At 45.9% G+C, this 19,401-nt stretch overlaps 1 protein-coding gene and 1 long non-coding RNA gene across 2 annotated transcripts; both read left to right on the forward strand.

Annotated features, from left to right (window-relative positions):
- The first annotated feature begins 431 nt into the window (after nucleotides 1–431).
- Nucleotides 432–5,770, forward strand: LOC102998041 (uncharacterized). The gene is made up of 3 exons (XR_452054.2): nucleotides 432–622; nucleotides 1,224–1,379; nucleotides 5,576–5,770. It is a non-coding gene; the product is annotated as an uncharacterized LOC102998041 (long non-coding RNA).
- Nucleotides 5,771–7,530: 1,760 nt separating this feature from the next.
- Nucleotides 7,531–11,996, forward strand: LOC130704816 (lipopolysaccharide-binding protein-like). The gene is made up of 4 exons (XM_057528320.1): nucleotides 7,531–7,675; nucleotides 8,570–8,740; nucleotides 11,574–11,649; nucleotides 11,911–11,996. The coding sequence occupies exons 2-4, from the start codon at nucleotides 8,591–8,593 to the stop codon at nucleotides 11,943–11,945; spliced, it is 261 nt and encodes an 86-aa protein (XP_057384303.1). The 5' UTR covers nucleotides 7,531–7,675; nucleotides 8,570–8,590; the 3' UTR covers nucleotides 11,946–11,996.
- The last annotated feature ends 7,405 nt before the right edge of the window (nucleotides 11,997–19,401 follow it).

A 19,401-nucleotide genomic window follows, 5' to 3' on the forward strand; every position in this document is an offset into this window, starting at 1 on the left:
GAATATTATCTATAGCCCTTGAGGAGGAACTTAAGGTCCTTGACTTTATTGAATGACTATATTATTATTTGGTCTCGTTTGACTGTTTTCCTTTGTTTCTACATGTTCTCACTTCTCTGATTAAGTGTATTCTTTGACTAAAGTTCTTCTACAGGAAGGCAGGCGGAGGACATGTGTGGGGCTGGCGTGGAGGGCCATCCACAGGGTCCTTGCAGTGGTGAGAGCCCAATGAGTAGGATGGACAAGGGCAGCTAATGGGGGTGGGTGTCCGAGGCGAGAGGAAGGTCTTTAGTCTTGGAACGCTGGGGAAGGCTTCCTGGAGGAGGTAGAGCCTGAGCACACCTTGGAGGATGTGAATGAGATGATTTAATTGTCCTTTGCAGTTTAAGTCAATAAATTTGAAACAGCGTGAGAGGCTGAAGGGGACTCTCAAGATTCGTTCAGAGGACTGATGTGCCCCTGGTTTTTCTGAGTCTGATGATCTGTCTTCCTTCCCTAGACTGAGGATACGTCGCTTCTTACTCCGGAACTCCAATCTGAGTCTACACCCAGGGCAGGGTGTCAGAGCCTCCCTGTCCAATAACTATGTGTCTGTCAGGGGGAACTGGAAGGTGTTTTTCACGTGAGTAGTACTGGCGTTAGACTGTTTCTCGGCTTTGGGCAAGGGCATGTCCTCTTCCACTGGAATTCCCTTTCTGGGTTCCGAAACCTCCAGTCTATAAAGGACACAGATCTGACCATCTCTAAGCCTCAGTTTTATTATCTGTAAAATGGGGTCAATTATAACCCACCTCAAAGATGCAATTGCGGCTTAAATAAAATAACAGATGTAAGGCATTTAGCAGTGTGCCTGGCACGTAGCAAATAATCAACACCGGCGGTTTTAGTTTAAAAGTTGAGGCTCAGGGACTTCCCTGGTGGCGCAGTGGTTAAGACTCCGCAGTCCCAGTGCAGGGGGCCTGGGTTCGATCCCTGGTCAGGGAACTAGATCCCACATGCACACCACAACTAAGAGTTCACGTGCCACAACTAAGGGGCCCGCCTGCCACAACTAAGACCTGGTGCAACCAAATAAATAAATTTTTTTAAAAAAATTGAGGCTCAGACAGGACACACAGCTGGTTAGTGGGGACTGGGAGACAAACCTGGGTCTTCATACGTTTGGATTCTCTTCTGGGAGGTGACTGGTTCTACACCCTTTGCTTCTCATTTCTCCCACCCAGCACCTTATATGGTACTTTTGATCTGAGTGTGGATGGCACTTTCATCTCGATTTCTCTGAACTTGGGCAAGAACCAGTCTGGGTGACCCACTGCCTCCATGACCCACTGCAGCAACTCCACTGGCCATGTCAGCATTGAAGTTTCTGGACACCTAAGGTAAGTGACCCCACACACTTGCTGGAGATTGTCAGAGTGGCCTCGGCATCCAGCTCACCCAGGGGATGCCTCTGATGGGACGTCAGAGCAAGACTGAAGATTCATTAAGATCAGAGGTCAGTGAACCAAGGCCTGTGGGCCAAATCCACCTGCCACCCATTTTTGTAAGCAATATTTCACCGGAACACAGCCACGCCCATTTGTTTACATTTTGTCCGGGGCTGCTTTAGTCTGATAACAGCAGTGCTGAGTAGTTGGCAGAGACCATACGGCAGGCATTACCAAAAATGTTGACTATCTGGCCCTTTAAGAAACAGTTTGGGGACTTCCCTGGTGGCGCAGTGGTTAAGAATCCGCCTGCCAATGCAGGGGACATGGGTTCCATCCCTGGTCCAGGAAGATCCCACATGCCGTGGAGCAACTAAGCCCGTGTGCCACAACTACTGAGCCTGTGCTCTAGAGCCCACGAGCCACAGCTACTGAAGCCCGCGGGCCTAGAGCTGGTGCTTGGCAACAAAGAGAAGCCACCACAATGAGAAGCCCGCGCACTGCAACGAAGAGTAGCCCCCGCTCACCACAACTAGAGAAAGCCCGTGCGCAGCAACGAAGACCCAACACAGCCCAAAATAAATAAATAAATTTCTAAGAAAAAAGAAACAGGCAAGATTGTCTTTAATGGCAAGCCAGCATTTCAAAGTGACTTCCTTGGAGGGGCTGCTCAGTGACTATGGAATGAACGATGGTGGTCTCTGGGGTGACTGCCTTTCACTCAGTTTGGGTTGGCACTGCATCACTCAGATCCTGGCAGGACACAGAGGGCAACTCAAAAGGCTTAACTGACAAGAGTCTAATGAAGAGAATATTAACTGGAGTGTGGTTAGGATTAAGGGGTGTTCAACAAGGGGAGGGAAGGGGGTTACCAGAGCCTAGAAAGAACTGGAATCTTGGAGAAGGAGCCAGGGGACAGGAGTATAGTGGTCCAGCAGGGAGGCACCTGGGTGTAAATACCCCATCTCCTCTCTCCTTCCTGCCTGTGTCTCCCATTAGCCAAAACAACCAGCAGCCAGGGAACAAGAGAGCTTGGGAGATGAATCTGCTGTCAGCCCTCCAGGACACAGAGAACAGAATGGAGCTGGCAGGGGGAGCAGTGGCAAATAAAATAAACTGTGAATTAACTTTTTGCTTGAGATGTATATGTTGGGTGACCATGTTGAGTTGAAAAAATGTTTCTTAATCCTGTCAGTTTCGGGGGAATTTCTATTTTGGGGAACCCAGAGACTGTTCCTTGTTCATTTATTCAACTGACAAATGTTTTCTGCACAAATACTAGAGGCTTTAAACCTGAGGCTGCCATTTGGGAAAGAAAACTTTTAGCTGAGCCTGTATAGCTTCAAACCACTGTATTGTTTTTGGTGTTTTGTTTGTTGTATTTTTGGCTGCGTTGGGTCTTCAATGCTGTGCACGGGCTTTCCCTAGTTGCAGCGAGCGGGGGCTACTCTTCATTGTGGTGCGCGGGCTTCTCATTGCGGTGGCTTCTCTTGTTGCGGAGCATGGACGCTAGGCATGCGGGCTTCAGTAGCTGTGGCACACGGGCTCAGTAGTTGTGGCTTGCAGGCTCTAGAGCGCAGGCTCAGTAGTTGTGGCACACAGGCTTAGTTGCTCCGCGGCATATGGGATCTTCCCGGACCAGGGCTCGAACCCGTGTCCCCTGCATTGGCAGGCGGATTCTTAACCACTGCGCCACCAGGGAAGTCCCCACTATATTGTTTTGATTGGATGGGCATAATACCCCATTTCTCAGGAGCAAATCCATGAAATTTTATATGGTTTACACACACACACACACACACACACACACAAAGTGGAAATGGACAGAGTAGAGCCAGCAAAATGTTTTAGCTACTTCATTATGGTGGTGATAGCTACACGGTTGCAGTGCTATTGATATGGACACAGAAAACATGAACACACATGCTCTTGACCAAAATGGGGACTTAGTAGCTTTACTTAATCATTCGTTCAACAAAGATATCTTGATCCCCTATTATTTGTCAGATCCTGAGATAAATGCCAGGAATACAAGATGATGCAAAATAGACAGGGTCCCCATCTTGGTGCAGTGTATACTCTAGTGGGAGAAAGAGACATAAAATATTTTAATATATATTGAATTACCTTCAACATAGCTGTGAAAACATACTCATCAGGAAAGTCCAGATGCTATGGACGCAGAAGGATTTTCCAGCCTCTGGAGCGGGGATAGTTTCTTCATGGAAAGGATATCTGAATCAAGCCTTGAATTCCAGCAAAAGCGGAGGAGGGAGAGCTTTTCTAGCAGAGGAAGAAGCATGTGCAAAGATCCTGAGGCATGAAATAGCCTGTGCTTTCCAGGAAGTATAAGGAGATCAGTGTACTTGGAGGGGGAGCAATTAATTGGGAGAATTGAAGGGAACAGGCAGGAGTCAAATTTTGGTCTTTACCCTAATAGTAGGCAGTGGGAAGCCATTGGAGGATTTTAAGAAGGGCAGTGACATAATCAGAATTGCTTTTTAAAAAGAGCACTTCCTTTAGAAGAGATTAGAGTAGGGCAGAGTGGAGGGAGGGAGACCAGAGAGGAGATGGAGGCAGTAGTCCAGGTGAGAGACGGTGATGCCCCAGACAGGTGATGGCAGTGGAGGTGGGGGAAACTAGAGGAAGAACCAGTCCAGGATGACTTTTAGTCTGTGATCCACGGAAAGTCTCTTAGTGCTTCAAACTTTTATATTTTGACTCAGCGCTGGAGAGGTACCCATAGGTGTCATGGGGGGCAAGCTTTTCCAGAAGCAACACCCCAACCACAGCTGCCTGGGAACCCAGCCACAGTCTCTATGGCCAAGGTCACTCAGGCCCATCCAGGGGCCAAGGGTCAGCCAGGCTGTGAGTCCCAGGCTTGCTCAGGGGACAGAGCCCCAGAAAGTTCAAGATGCTTTCTGCAGAACCCCAAGAAATACTTGTGTCCGATTTTACCACATGGGTTTATAATACATGTACATTTAAAATAACACGCATAACTAATCATTCAATCAGCAAGCATCAAATGGGAAAGGAAACTTTACGGGAGAAAAAATTTTATCGGAAGTGATTCCACAAACTTAGTTCACTTTTTTCCCACAACCCCTTAGACTCACCCCCAGGTGAGTATGTAGCGTGACACGCCCCGTTCTGGACCACGATTCTCACAGAGTGGTCTGTGGCTGGAAGTGGGTTAGACTCACATGTGAGCTCTGTGAGGTTCCTCATGTGAGTTTCATGAGATCCCCTCAACACCTAACAGTGCTTAGCATATAAATGAGTTCGGCAAATGTTTGGGGTTTTTTTAAAACTTTTTTTTTTAAATTAATTTACTTAGTTTTTTGGCTGTGTTGGGTCTTCGTTTCTGTGCGAGGGCTTTCTCTAGTTGCGGCGAGCGGGGGCTACTCTTTGTTGCGGTGTGCGGGCTTCTCATTGCGGTGGCTTCTCTTGTTGAAGAGCACGGGTTCTAGGAGCACGGGCTCCAGTAGTTGTGGCGGCACACGGGCTCAGTAGCTGTGGCTTGCAGGCTCTAGAGCGCAGGATCAGTAATTGTGGTGCACGGACTTAAGTGCTGCGCGGCATGTGGGATCTTCCTGGACCAGGGCTCGAACCTGTGTCCCCTGCATTGGCAGGCAGATTCTTAACCACTGCGCCACCAGGAAAGTCCCCCAGATGCTGTTTTAAGTATCTGTACAAATGTTAATGTATTTAAATTTCATACCACCTCTATGAAGTAGAAACCATTAACATCATCCCCGTTTTATAGGTGAGGAAGTTGAAGCACAAAGAAGTTGGAGACTTACCCAAGGTCCCAGAGCTAGTAAGTGGCAGGCCAGGATCCCAAACCATATAGTTAAGCTCCAGAGTCCATACTTTTCACTGGGCTGTGCTCCCTCCCCTGCATCCTGAGCCTGGAAGAACACAAGACACAGCTCCCCACCCAAAGAGAAGATTCTGTGACAGAGGAATTTCAGGCAGCTGTCAGGGCCTACATATTGTGGAGCCAGAGGAATCTTCCAGGACCCTGATCCACAATCTAGAGAGGAATCTCCAACCCAGCCACCATCCAGGCAGGCGTTGGATTCCTCTGCCCAACAACCTCTCTGGTAGGAACCTTGGTGGTTGATATGTCCTTCTGTCTTCAGGGTGAATTATTTGGCCGAAACTGGAGCTCCCCAGTCCCCTGTGATGCTCCGCCCATCAGGCTGCCCCCAAAACACAACCGCATGATCTACTTTGCAGTCTCCGAATATGCCATCAACGTGGCCAGCAGGGTTTACCAGCAGTCTGGGCACATGAAATTCATCATCTAAAATAAGCATGTGAGTAGGGGAGGGAGGAGGGTGGGGGCCCAAGGAGAGAGCATCAGATGGGACGGTAGACCTATTGTGGGTGCTCTCAGGATCCAGGGGAAGAACGTGGAATTTGGAGCCTGCCAAATAGGGGTTCAAATCCAGGCTGTGCTTCAGTTTCCCTATCTGTGTGTATGGTTCCTAATCATTCTTATTCCCCAGGGATTATATGAAAGTCTGTAAAGAGTTTGGTGTCTGATGCACGTATGTACATGTTAGCTATTATTAGCAGTATTTCTAAAAATAAGACAGACTCTGGTGTGTCGTATCAGGTACTCCAAGCAGCAGATGCCAAGACAGCTTTAGACTTGTAAGAGATTTATTAGGGAAACACCCGAGAGAGATAATGGGGATTGGAGGACAGAGCAGGCGGGGAGAGCCCTCAGACTGGGATGCCCGAGAAGCAGAGGGAAGGCAGGCAGATGGGGTAGAGGAAGTGCTGCTGTAGCTCTAAGTCTCAGCTAAACTGATGGGGAGGCATAGCACAAAGCTTGCTCATTAGAGGAGTGCACATCAGGCAGAAACCAAAGGAGTCTGGCTCCAAGGTGAAATCCTATGCGTGATCTTTTAGGTCTGACCATAGGCAATTACATAAGCTTTACCTGATAGGTCTCACCTGGCAGACCAGACTTGGTTCATGGCCAGTGTTCGCTAGTTTCCAGAGGGAGCTGCCCTTAAGGACACAAGCCCCCGCCCTGCTCCCACCCGGGGCTGGCCATGCTCTTATGCCAATCTGCGTTCCTAGCTTAGACACCTCTGTTTAGAGGCCTATTTATGGATGGGGAGGGGGGAACTTTAGCTGAGACCCCTTACTGGGGGCCTTGAAGACAGTTTTCTCCAGTTTGACTCAACAGTCAATACTTTTCTCCTCCTGGTCCTTCCCCATGTCCTCCACCTCCTCCCCCTGGGTCCACAATGATATCCTGTGTCCTGCCACAGGGAAAAGTATAGAACACAGCGGGGGCCAACGCCCTTTCCGGTTTAGCCTCTTGCTTGCACTCTCGCAGTAAGCAAATGAAGCCTTAATTGTGACGTTCAGTGTGGCTCATTGTCTTAACCAATCACCTCGAATCCTGAAATCTGACAAAATTCTCCAGCTCTACCAACCGGACTGTGCCCAGTCTGGAGCTGGGAGCTGTCTGGAAGAGGGTGGCCCCCGCGTGAACGATGTGGGCTCTGAGTGTGACGCAGGGGATGCGGGGTGCTGGGGGGAGGCTGTCAGCCGCTGCCCTCCTCACAGTTGATCCCCTGAAGGGAGGTCTGAGCAGCGCACACACACAGCCCCCAGCCGAGTGCTGTGATAAGGAGCAGCCCCGGTGAAGAGTGGGGATCTTGACGGGGGGAAGAGATGGAGGAAGGTGCACTGTGGACGGGTGTAGGCAGTGCTCACCAAGCTGAAAGAGGAGCAAGTCAGAGGCCTGGGTAGAGAATAGCACCAGGAGAGATTTCTGGCCAGAAAGGAAAGCCATATCTGGAAGCACATTAAATCCAGATTGCGGTGGTTATCAGCTCTTGTTGGACCTTTAGGGGAGCATCCTGAGAAGTGATAAATAACAATAACAGACATTTATCAAGCCCTTCCTATGTTCCAGGCCCTGCATGTAGCACTTTACCTTTATAAGATCTCATTCAGTCCTCACATGCCCTGTACAATTTGCTATTACGTTCATCCTTTTTTTCCAGGTGCAGAACCTAATAAAGTTTATCAACCATCAGTCAGCCAAAAAATGGCAGAAGCAGTATCTGAGCCCAAGCTGCCTGACCTCCAAGTCCACACCTCTAACTACTCTGCTGTCCTGCTTCTCAAGTAGCTTCCTGCTTCATCTGCTGCAGATTCCCTTGAACTTTCCAATCCAGCTGCACACCAGCTCATTCCGGGCCATCATTCCTCAGGTAAGACCTCTGCCCGCTCATCACAGAGGACAAGACAAGCCTACTGACGTGGGCCAAATGTGGAGATTGTATGTGGACATCTATGAATGGTGCATAAACTTTCTCCAGACAAACAGCTTACTTACTAGCATAGTGGATAAAAATAGAAGTTATTAAGTGATTTTTTTTTTTTTTGGTACAAAATTCCCATCATTCTCTGACTCCTTGTGGCATAAAGACACAGGATCTGGATTCAGATCACCTGGGTTTGAATCCAGGGTCTGCTGTTTCCTGTCTTGGGAACTTGATCTTGTTGGGCCTCAGTTTCTTCATCTGTCAAATGGGAACGACTCTACTACCTGCCCCACTGGGTTGCTGAGAGGTCAAGTGGGAGGTAACACTCAACCAGTGCAAATACACAGGCTCCTTCCAGGATGCAAATTGGGGTACATAGGGCAGGCTAATAATTGGGGGCTAGACCAATAATTGATATTTGTTTGATGTTTATGTAGAACAGAGCTGAAAAGTGGCAGGAGCAAAGTGGAGAAGAGCTCTCAGCCTCCTCTTTTTTGAACCAGGCAATTCAGCTCTGGCCCCAAACTTGCACACTAGTCAACACAAGCTGGCCTACGTAGGATGCAGTATGGTGACCATCCACTGTTATTGGAGGATGCCCACCGGGGTGTCTCACGCATCCCAGATACTTTATCAAAGTGCCCTTTCCAACCATAAAGCTGTCCACTGAAAACGAGTTCTGAAAAATATAATTCCCACCATCCTGTGATTTTCTACTACCATTTTAGGGCCCTTGAAGATTTGAGTCTTGGAGCTCTGCCCATCTGACCTTCTCCGATACAGCTCAGGGTCCCTCTGTCCATCTCCTGTCCTCCCCAAGTCTCTGCCCTCTTTTTCCAGCTGGCCAGATTGTACCCCAATATGGAGCTAGAGTTTGAGACGTCACCTCAGTCAGCTCCATTCCTGATGTTCACCCCCGGAAATGTGACCCTCATGCCAGTGATGGACATCCAAGCCTTTGCTCTCCTGCCCAACTCCTCTGGCCGCAAGCCCCTCTTCCAACTCAGGGCGGTAAGTCTGAACCTGGCCAGGGCAATAAAGGGTCATGTTTGCCATGGGTGGAAGCCCCTCACTCAGCTGAAGGACTGGGAGACTAAGCAGTTGATAGATTCTGGAGGCTATTTGTTTCTGGAGCGTGGTGAGTGGGTCTTGCATTCCTGGTCTGAACAGCCAGCCTTCCTGAGGCCATAGGTAATCAAATCATACACTGGCAGAGTTGCAAGAAACCTTAAAAGTCATTTACTCCAGCTGAGGTGGAAAATTTTAGCTTTCTCACTGTTACATTTACTATAAAAATTTGTTTAATTTAAGGCATAAACTTATTTAAATTGTTATAAATAAAAATCATCAAATTACCTTTTTAAAGAAGGTATAACATTTAAAGAACTTGTAAAATAGCAATACTCTTCAAATTTATTTACAGATTCGACACAATCCCTATCAAAATCCCAGCTGGGTTTTTTGCCAGCTGATCCTAAAATTCATTTGTAAATTCAAGGGGCCCAGAATAGCCAAAACAATCTTTTTTTTTAAAAAAATTAATTAATTAATTTATTTATTTATTTTTGGCTGCGTTGGGTCTTCATTGCTGCACGTGGGCTTTCCCTAGCTGCGGTACTCTTGGCTGTGGTGTGCGGGCTTCTCATTGCAGTGACTTCTCTTGTTGTGGAGCACGGGCTCTAGGCGCATGGGCTTCAGTAGTTATGGCACATGGGCTCAGTAGTTGTGGCTCATGGGCTCTAGAGCGCAGGCTCAGTAGTTGTGGCGCATGGTCTTAGTTGCTCTGCGGCATGTGGGATCTTCCCAGATCAGGGCTCGAACCCGTGTCCCCTGCATTGAAAGGCAGATTTTAACCGCTGCGCCACCAGGGAAGTCCCAGCCAAAACAATCTTGAAAATGAAAAATTAAGTTGTAGAACTCATACTTCCCTATTTCAAAACTTACTATAAGGCTATAGTAATCAAGACAATGTGGTACCGGTATAAACTGATGGAACAGAATTGAGAATCCAGAAATAAATTATCATAATTATAAGTCAATTGATTTTCAATAAGGAGACCAAGACAGTTAAATGTGGAAGAATGAACATTTAAGAAATGGTGCTGGGGCAACTGGATATTCACATGCAAAAGAATGAAACTGGACCCCTTCCTTATACCATACACAAAAATTAACTCCAAATGGATCATAGAAATAAATGTGAGAGCTAAAACTATAAAACTCTTAGAAAAAAGATAGTAAATTTTCATGACCCTGGGTTAGGCAAAGCCTTCTTAGATACAACTCAAAACCACAAGCAACAAGATAAAAAATAGCTGAACTGGACTTCATCAAAATGAAAAACTTGTGCTTCAAAGGGCACCATTTGAGAAAGTGAAAAGGCAACCCACAGAATGGAGAAAATATTTGCAAATCATATATCTGATAAGGGATTTCTATCTGAAGTAGTTAAAGAATTATTACAACTCAGTAATAAAAAAGACAACCCAATTTAAAAATGGGCAGAGCACTTCTGGGAAGATGGAGGAGATATACACTTCCCTATTCCCCCTGCTAAGTACAACTAAAAACTCATTATGTATAAAGCAAACATAAGAAGACTCTGAAAGGCAGAAATAAGAAGGCAGATTAGCTAGGGACCTCAGGACTTATGCAACAACATAATCATGAGCTCTCTGAGTTTTATTTTTGCCCTCCTGCATATCCCAATTTGGGGCTGAAGAAGTCAGCAACCCAGAAATGCCAACAGGCACAGACAAAAACAATAACAACAATGACAACAACAACACCTCCTTTCTCCACCCAAAGAACCAGAAAAAGAGAAGCCTGGTAAGATAGAAAACTTTTAGACAATAATTGCTCTACTGCAGCCAAACACCAGAGAAAAAGAAATGTAGCCCTAACCCCACCCATGCCAGCAAAGACTGATTGGAAAGCCTAGACTTCCACTGTCATGAAGCTGTAACAAGTGCCCCAACACCCCTCCTGGGGTGGGGTGGTGTCAGTGGAACAGAGAAAGAATAAGTGAACTAGAAGATAGAAAAGTAGAAATCACTTAATCTGAACTACAGAGGAAAAATAGACTGAAGAAAAAAAATGGAAAGAGCCTCAGAGACCTGTGGGACTATAACAAAAGATCTAACATTCAGGTCATCAGAGTCTCAGGAGAGGAGAAAGTAGGAGGGGCTGAAAAAGTCCTCAAAGAAATAATGGCTGAAAACTTCCCAAATTTAGCAAGAGACACAAATCTACAGATTCAAGAAGCTGAGCACATTCCAAACTGGATAAACCCAAAGAAATCTATGCCAAGACACATAATAATTAAATTTAAGAAAATTAAAGGTAAAGAAAAAATCTTGAAAGCAGCCAGAGAAAAATGACACCTTATCTATAAGGGAGAAACTCTTTCAATGGCAGTATGTTTTTCATCAGAAACCATGGGAGCCAAAAGAAAGTGACACAATATTTTTCAAGTGCTCAGGTTCCCATAACAAAATATCATAGACTGGGTGGCTTAAACAACAGAAATTTATTTCTCACGGTTCTGGAGACTGGGAAATCCAAGACAAAGTCTGGAAGTAACGCACATTTATGTCCACATTCCATTGGCCAGAACTCAGTCACGTGGCCATACCTAACTTCAAAAGCGGTTGGGAAATGTAGTCCAGCTCAGTGTCTTAGAAAACATGCAGCAGGCTCTGCCACAGGACCTTCCTTGTTCATCTTCAATAATTCTTGGCCACTGTTCAAACTGATAATGACCTTGTCTATACTTGAGCAGAAGCCAGCCTTTTTCTGTCCTTTGGCTGGAACACAAATAATATTCCCTTTTTCCTTCCACAAGCCTTTGGGACATCAATTAGGCTTCAGAGTGGAGCTGTTCAGTGATGCTGCCACAGGCATTCATTCAAGTGTTGCAGGTAAGATCTCACCTCCTGGAAAGAGGAAATGGACTCAGGTAGAACAGCTAACCATCATAGATGGGACAGGCTTTATGGGGCCTCCAAATCCAATCACCTGGTTCAACCCCACCCCTGTAACAGGTCAAGCTTCATCATTAAACACAGATGGCAATTACTGGTGTCTTTAAATGTCCTTAGGGCTTGGGGACTCTCTGAACTTCCCTTGGTAGCCTGCTTGTAAGTGGATGATCTCCTCATTCAAATGCTCTGTATCTTTAGTTTGGACTTCTTCCCCTGTCTTGATGCTTCCATGAAGGTGGAGACCTCTGAAACCTCAGCTCACCTCTCATAACGTCAGCTGTGGAACCACCAACATCCTGCCTCCTCAGTCCATAATCCTTGTGTAGCTGCTCTTCACTCATCTGTCCCACATCTGGCTGTAGTATGTATCTCCAACATTTCTGGAGATTTGTCTCCTGGACTTGGACCCAACAGGATGCCTTCATGGGCTGAGAGTCTGGGTCATCCTCTTTTGCTTTTCTAGAGAACCAACATCTCCATCACCATCAATGTGAACTCCAGCAGGATCGTTGGTTCATTGACCACAGGAAGGTAAGAGGCCATGGGTGGGGGGAGGGGAGAGGATGGGATGGTTTGGCACTTGTCCTAGCGGTGTCCTCTGTCCAGAGCCTTTACCTGTGCCCCACATCTCATCCACTCTGGGCGCTGCTCCCTGCTGAGGTACAGGTGCAATGGGTTGACCAGAGGAATGAATTCCTGGTCTCAGGGTTAGATGCTGTTGGCTAATAGAATGCCCGGATCCTGTTAAAACAAACATCTCCTTAAGGGATCTTTAAAAAAGAAAAGGTAATTATGAGCATTTGGGGCTTTTGGACGTCCTGGAATTTGAGTTTATGCATGTGGCTTGGGGGTCTCTGCAGTGTCAGGGAAGACAGCCAAGGGCTTAGACTATGAGGAGACCACAAAGTAAGGAGGATTTGTGAGAAATCTCACACAATGATTTTACCAGGGAATCAATGATACTCCTCTGCCCCATGAGCAGAAAGCCAAGAGATCTGTCCAGGGTAATTAGAATTCCTGAACAAGGGAACCAGGTCAGCAACCAAGGGAAAGTCCATCGGGAAGGAGATCAATGCGGGGAATTGGGACTCGGCTTTTATAGTGACAGCAATCGGCATGCCAGCATCATTTGTGGTGCCTCTTTTTTCCATTTTTATTGTCTATTGCCATATTATAAAAGTATTGCCTGCTCATGGCAAGAAAAAATTGGAAATTACAAAAGTATTGAAAAACAAACAAAATCACCCATCACTTTGCCACACGGAGATTATCACCATTAATTGTTTCATGTTTTCTTCCAGTCTTTATTTATTTATTTATTTATTTATTTATTTATTTATTTATTTATTTATTTTTGGCTGTGTTGGGTCTTCATTGCTGCGCACGGGCTTTCTCTAGTTATGGTGAGCGGGGGCTACTCTTTGTTGTAGTGCAGGGCCTTCTCATTGCTGTGGCTTCTCTTGTTGAAGAGCACGGGCTCTAGGCACGCGGGCTTCAGTAGTTGAGGCACGCAGGCTCAGTAGTTGTGGCTCGCGGGCTCTAGAGCACAGGCTCAGTAGTTGTGGCGCACGGGCTTAGTTGCTCTGTGGCATGTAGGATCTTCCCAGACCAGGGCTCAAACCTGTGTCCCCTGCATTGGCAGGCGGATTCTTAACCACTGTGCCACCAGGGAAGTCCCCAGTCTTTTTTAATACATTTTTATATCATTGGAGGCGTACATTACTTTTTGTATTCCACTTTTTCCAGGTAGTATTTATATCATCCTAACTTCTTCAATTTATCAAAAAGGCTCAGCAAACATTATTTTTAACAATGTCACTTCTTAAATCACAATGCATGCTTAAAGCCTTAAATCCACAAGCACCACATTGCAGAGGAACCCTTGGGTATCCAGCCCCCAGAAATGCCTGTGCCCTTAAGCACCACACACCCCACTGGGGTGACCTTGGAGAAAGTATCAGCCATGGTCCGTAGTGACAAGTGCTTCTTTCTTTCTCTGCACAGTGAGCTGAAATTGGAACTGAAGCACTCCAACATCGGTTTCTTCAATGTGAGTTGTTTTCCTTCAGCATTTCTTGAATGTCCTCTCCAAGCAGGGCTTCATGGGAAGAAGCTTCATGGAAGGGTTCCAGGAGAAGCGACGTGGTCCCAGATAAAGACGCACTGTAGTCTTGCAGGAAATAGGATACCATGTCTGAAAGTTAACCATCCAAGAAGGGCTAAAGGGGCAACAGGACATGAAGATTAAGAGCATGAGCTTTGGGGCTTCCCTGGTGGCGCAGTGGTTGAGAGTCTGCCTGCCAATGCAGGGGACATGGGTTCGAGCCCTGGTCTGGGAAGATCCCACATGCCGCGGAGCAACTGGGCCCGTGAGCCACAGCTACTGAGCCTGCGCGTCTGGAGCCTGTGCTCCACAACAAGAGAGGCCGTGATAGTGAGAGGCCCGCACACAGCGATGAAGAGTGGCCCCCGCTCGCCGCAACTAGAGAAAGCCCTCGCACAGAAACGAAGACCCAACACAGCTAAAAATAAATAAATAAATAAATTTATTAAAAAAAAAAGAGCATGAGCTTTGGAGGAAAATAGGTCTGGGCTCTTCTATCAGCTCTGCCACTTGCTAGCTGTGTGACCTTGGGCAAATCCCTTAACCTTCCTGAGCCTCAGCTTCCTTGACTATAAAATGGGAATGATAATAGCATCTACCTCAAATGGGAGCTGTAATTTGAGATGAGCAATGAATTCAGTAAGACCCTTTGATCAAATGCCTCACACATATTAAGCTCTCAATATATGTCACTATTGTAATAATAGTGCCCAGGTGCACAATCCCTTCTCTAAAGCCCTTGGGACTGATTGGTTTCAGAATTGGAAATTTTTGAGAGGTAATATGAGGCATGGCCCCTGTGTTATAAAACACTTCCAGCAGGACCTGGGGCAGCATTCTATAATCAAAACACATTTCATAATTTTGCAGCAAAATGTTAAAACATTCACATAAAGTAGAATAAAAAAAAACACTAAATAGTCCCATGACAGTTCAGGTCATGTTTGCCATAAAATAAGCTTGCAGGCCCTTATGGGGAATGAAGTTCAGAGATTTGGGATTTGGGGATTGTGAGTAAGGAGCTGTTTATTGTGTCATGGTGATGGTCATTGTCAACCTGTTTTTTAAATGGGATGACAGGTTGATGTTTCCAGAGTGGGGAGTCAGATGTTCTTCCCTTGGATTTGTTTTTATTCATGTCTTACTTGATTCCTTTGCTCTGGCCCCTCCTCTGCTCCAGATGAATTTGAGGGAATCCATCCACAATTACTATGCGCTCCACATCATATACCCCTCTCTCAATGGTAAGAATAGCTGCTACTGATTGCCCCATGCAAAAGCTGAATTCTACCCTTTCTGTAGGATTCATGATTTGTTCATTTATTCATTCATTCCTTCATTCCTTCAACAAGGTGAGCCTCTCTTCTGTAGTGGCTGGGGGACTGGCAATGCATGATCCTTGCCCTCATGGAGTTCACACTTTGTTGGGAAGGCAGACATGTAAATGACAACACAGATAAATGCCACAGCGGAAGAAAACTGTGGGGACTCGAGGGCTGCAGGAGCTAGGAGGAGGCACTGAACCTGACTTAGAGGTCAGTCTAGACTTGCAGGAGGTGAGGGCTATGTTGACTCCCAAAGCACAAGGAGTTAGGCCAAGGGAGGAGGAGCATTCCAGGTGGCACCGTGGAGAGCACCTGGAGTTAGCATATTTGGGTCCTGGTCAGTTTAGGTCACTGACTTGCTGGGTGACCTTGATGGAAGGAGGGCTTGGGACAGTCGCTTCTTGTGAACCTAGTGGGTTCCTCCGATGCCAGGGCCTTCTCCAACTGGCCTCACCATCTGCCTTTTATGACCAAGAGATAAGAGCAGCGAAACTGGCTGGGAAAAGAGAAAGTGGGGGAGATGGTGGTCCTCGGGGATGAGTCCTTGGATATAAACACTGCATGTCCCAGCCCAGGCCTCTTTGGATGGTGGACGAAAGAGGGCTCTCGAAGAGGCCAATAAAAGGTCAAGAGTCTGTCACATCTGTCCACCCCTGAAGAGGCCTGTGTCTCTATGTGCCCTGCATCCAGTAGCCTGCCACCTGTCAGAGTAGCCCGCTCTCTCATTGGCCAGCTGGGAATGCAACGTTCTGCATCTATATCTGCAAATATATTGAAATAAGGTATATAAACTGCTCAGGGCAACTCTTGGCTCACACTAAGCTAGATCGATAAATTATAGTTGTCATCATCCATTCTTAATTATTAAAAATTCCTTAATATACTAGGAGTAGGATGACACCTTTTAATTTAAAAAAAAAATCTATCTTAAACCATCAACCAATGTCATTCTTCTGGTGAAATCATAGAGGTGTTCTGTTTTTATCTTGGAAGGCCTAGGGAATTAGCCAGGGATGTCTGATGACCTTGGCCAGGAAAACCCGAGGTACCTAAGAGTAAAGACGTGAGATTTTTGGCAAGGATGGTGAAAGATAATGAACCAACGCCAAATAGTATCCTGGAATGCTTGGTTAGTTAGCAAAGAAAGCTACGATTTTTCCTGCAGATTACTATATCCAATCTACTGCTCTAATCATGGGCTGTTTGAAAAAAACTTATTATAAAAACTTTCCAGTCTCCTTGGCCCCTCCTTCTCTGTTTCTGCATCTTTTGGCAGCAATAGGCTCCCCAGTTTCTCATGGGTTTTCCTGACCAAGGTCATTGGACAACCCTGCCTACTTTCCTGGATTTTCAGGGTAGAAGCATGTCCCCTCCAACCACAAAGGCCCACTTCAGACACCACACACACCACACACACCACACACACACACACACACACACACTTCTCCCACTGGCAGGAGGCATGCCTGCTGTTTTATTTTTAATGTCAGCAGACATGTAGGCAGATTGACAAACAAGGCTGAGTCTCTGAGAACGGATCGTTGTCTGGGAGCTGGGAGTGACGGCTGACACACACTTATTTAAACGGTTCAGCTGGTCCCCTTGCCTTCTGGACTCCTGGGTTAGCTAGGCCAGCACCACAAGCGGGCAAGTCTTCCTGAAGAAGTACAACACCTGCTGGGCCTCATGCCAGGGCTGGGCCCATCATAGGATACCCTAATAAGAAGCATCATACCTGACAAGCTTAGAAAAAGAATCGATGATGCTTTGGATTATAGTTGACAGACATCCAGCTTCACTGGGTTTATGCAGAAAATAGACTTGATCAGAAAGTTCTTGCAAGCAAAAGCCAACATTGGTGGGAAGATTTTAAAGGCCTGACCAATGATGCTTCTCATGCATGTCCTGTCTACAACCAAATTCTGACAAAACTACGGACAGTCTGAAGCCAGAGCCTCAGGGTCCCTTCAACCTCCTCCAAATGGACTGCATTCAATTGTCCCTTAACAATGGGACATATGTTTTGGTCATTATATGTCTATTCAAGAAAGGATCAAAAATTCCTCTTGTGAGAAAGTCACAGCTTTAACAGTGACCAAAAAAGTTTATGTTGCAACAGGCGAATAAATCTGACTTTATTGTTCCCTTGTGGTCTTTATCAGATGGGTTTTATCAGACTATTCAAGTTTTCTTTCTCCTTGAGGCAATTTTTTTGGATGTTTTCTAGAAATGTGCTCATTTTGTCAAAGTTTAATTTTTTTTTTTTTTGGCCGCGCCATGCAGCTTGCGGGATCTTAGTTCCCCGACCAAGGATTGAACCCTGGCCCTCAGCAGTGAAAGTGCCGAGTCCTAACCACTGGACCGCCAGGGAATTTCCAAAGTTTAAATTTTTATAGGCGAAAAGTAATCTGTATTTTTTTTAATCCCAGTTCTGTCCTATGTCCTTTTCCCTTCCTGAAATTATTTTTCTTCATCAGTTTCATGACTTTTCAAAGAACCAACTCTTAGCCATGTTGATCATTGTTGTATTTTTGCCTTCTGCTTTAGTTTCTGCTCTAATTTTTATGCTCATTACTTCTATTGCTTATTACTTATTAATAAAAATTATTCAGCCTTTCTTCTAATATAAGCACGTGAGGCATAAACTTCTTCAGAATTACTTTAGCTACATCTCACAAGTACTGGTATGTAGAAATTTTCATCATCATTCAGTTCTAAGTATTTTCTAATTCCCCTATGGTTTCATCTTTGATGAGTTATTTTTAAACGTTTTAAATCTTCCAAATATATGGATTTTTCCAAACCCATTTTTGTTGTTATTGTCCTTAATTATATTGTAGTACGATACAAATGTAATCTGTATAACTGATTCTTTGGTATTTGTGACTTGTTTTGTAACCTGGAACATAAAAAGTATTTGTAAATGTAGGTGCTTGAGAAAAGCATATATCCTCTAATTTGGGGGTATATGTTTCTAGATATTTATTAATCATTGCATTATACATATCTTAAGTTGTAAAAGGAGGGGAACTATTTTTGCTTTCCTGGAAACTTCAGCATTACAGGCTATACCCTGAAAGCCTCAAGGCCGAAAAAAGACAAAAAAAAAAATTGAAGAGGAAACTTCAATAAATAATAATAGCTATCAGTTATTGAACACTTTCTGAAGCCACACCCTACACAGGCTTCCACATACAAGTCTGTTTAATCCTTACCTCACCATATTCCTGTGGAGGTGTGGTTCTCATTTCACAAGGGGAAACGGAGGTCAGGTGATGGAAACTCACATTATGTCACCCTGCTGGGTTAGACCCCAGGTCTGTGACTCAGAAGCCAGTGCTCTCACGCCCCCTCCAGGCTGATGCCCCCGATTTACCCAAACCCCCCCACTCATAATCACAGGAATGCAGCGCCAGGCACAGCAGCCCTCTTTGGGCTCCTCAAATGACAGCCTTTCTGTAAAGGTGTCCCAGCAACTCCTTTCATGGAATTCAACTCCTTATTTTCTAGACTGGTGCTGTCTGAACCTCCTGCAGTGATGGGAATATTCTATGTATCTGCACTGTCCAACCCCGCAGCTACTTGTGGCTACTGAGCACTTGAAATGTGGCTGATAAAACTGAAGACCTGAATTTTAAACGTTTTATTTAAATCCATTAAAATAGCCACAGGTGTCTGGTGGCTTGCCATAATGGACAGCAGTTCTAAACAAGCTCCAGGAGGCACCGTTTTGTTTAAAGCTGCATCCCCAATACCTACAGTGCCCAGCAGTGCGTGTCCTGTAACGTTTGGTGTGTGGAGACATTATCTATATACTTATTGGTGACCCCTTTTAGGGCACAAATTTATTCACCATTGTACCCCTATGTCTAGTATGATGTCTGGTTAATCTCCCACCAGCTGCTCCAGTGAGGCCTAGTTTCCCAGCCAAGGTTTGTGCCTTACTGACCTTAAGCTTGGTTCCTGGGTCACCCTGGATGAATGCTCTCCTCAGATCTCCTCAGGCCCTCCAGACCCGGGATGGCTCCTGCTTCACACACTGCGGTAGAACAGGGCTGGCACGATGACCAGTGCCCGGTGTCCCCAGGAACACTTGTCAAGGACTGGCCTGTGTCCTGCTGCTGCTGCTGCAGCACAGCAGCAAACGTCACGCTCAACCACAGCTATCTCCAGTGGACCCAGACTCCTTCTCTCAGCATCTTTCCAGGCAGCTACAACCAGCTGAATAAAGGTGGCAAACAGAAGTCAGAGGATAGTCCT

Source organism: Balaenoptera acutorostrata, chromosome 15 (assembly GCF_949987535.1).
Source record: "Balaenoptera acutorostrata chromosome 15, mBalAcu1.1, whole genome shotgun sequence".
NCBI classification, from domain to species: Eukaryota; Metazoa; Chordata; class Mammalia; order Artiodactyla; family Balaenopteridae; genus Balaenoptera; species Balaenoptera acutorostrata.

Bases quoted from the DNA above. Each gene is read 5' to 3' on its own strand.
- LOC130704816 (XM_057528320.1), top strand. From the start codon at position 8,591: ATGGAGCTAGAGTTTGAGACGTCACCTCAGTCAGCTCCATTCCTGATG. The intron at 8,741-11,573 runs GTAAGTCTGAAC...TCCTTCCACAAG, and splicing joins CCCTCTTCCAACTCAGGGCG to CCTTTGGGACATCAATTAGG. The intron at 11,650-11,910 runs GTAAGATCTCAC...CTGTATCTTTAG, and splicing joins CATTCATTCAAGTGTTGCAG to TTTGGACTTCTTCCCCTGTC.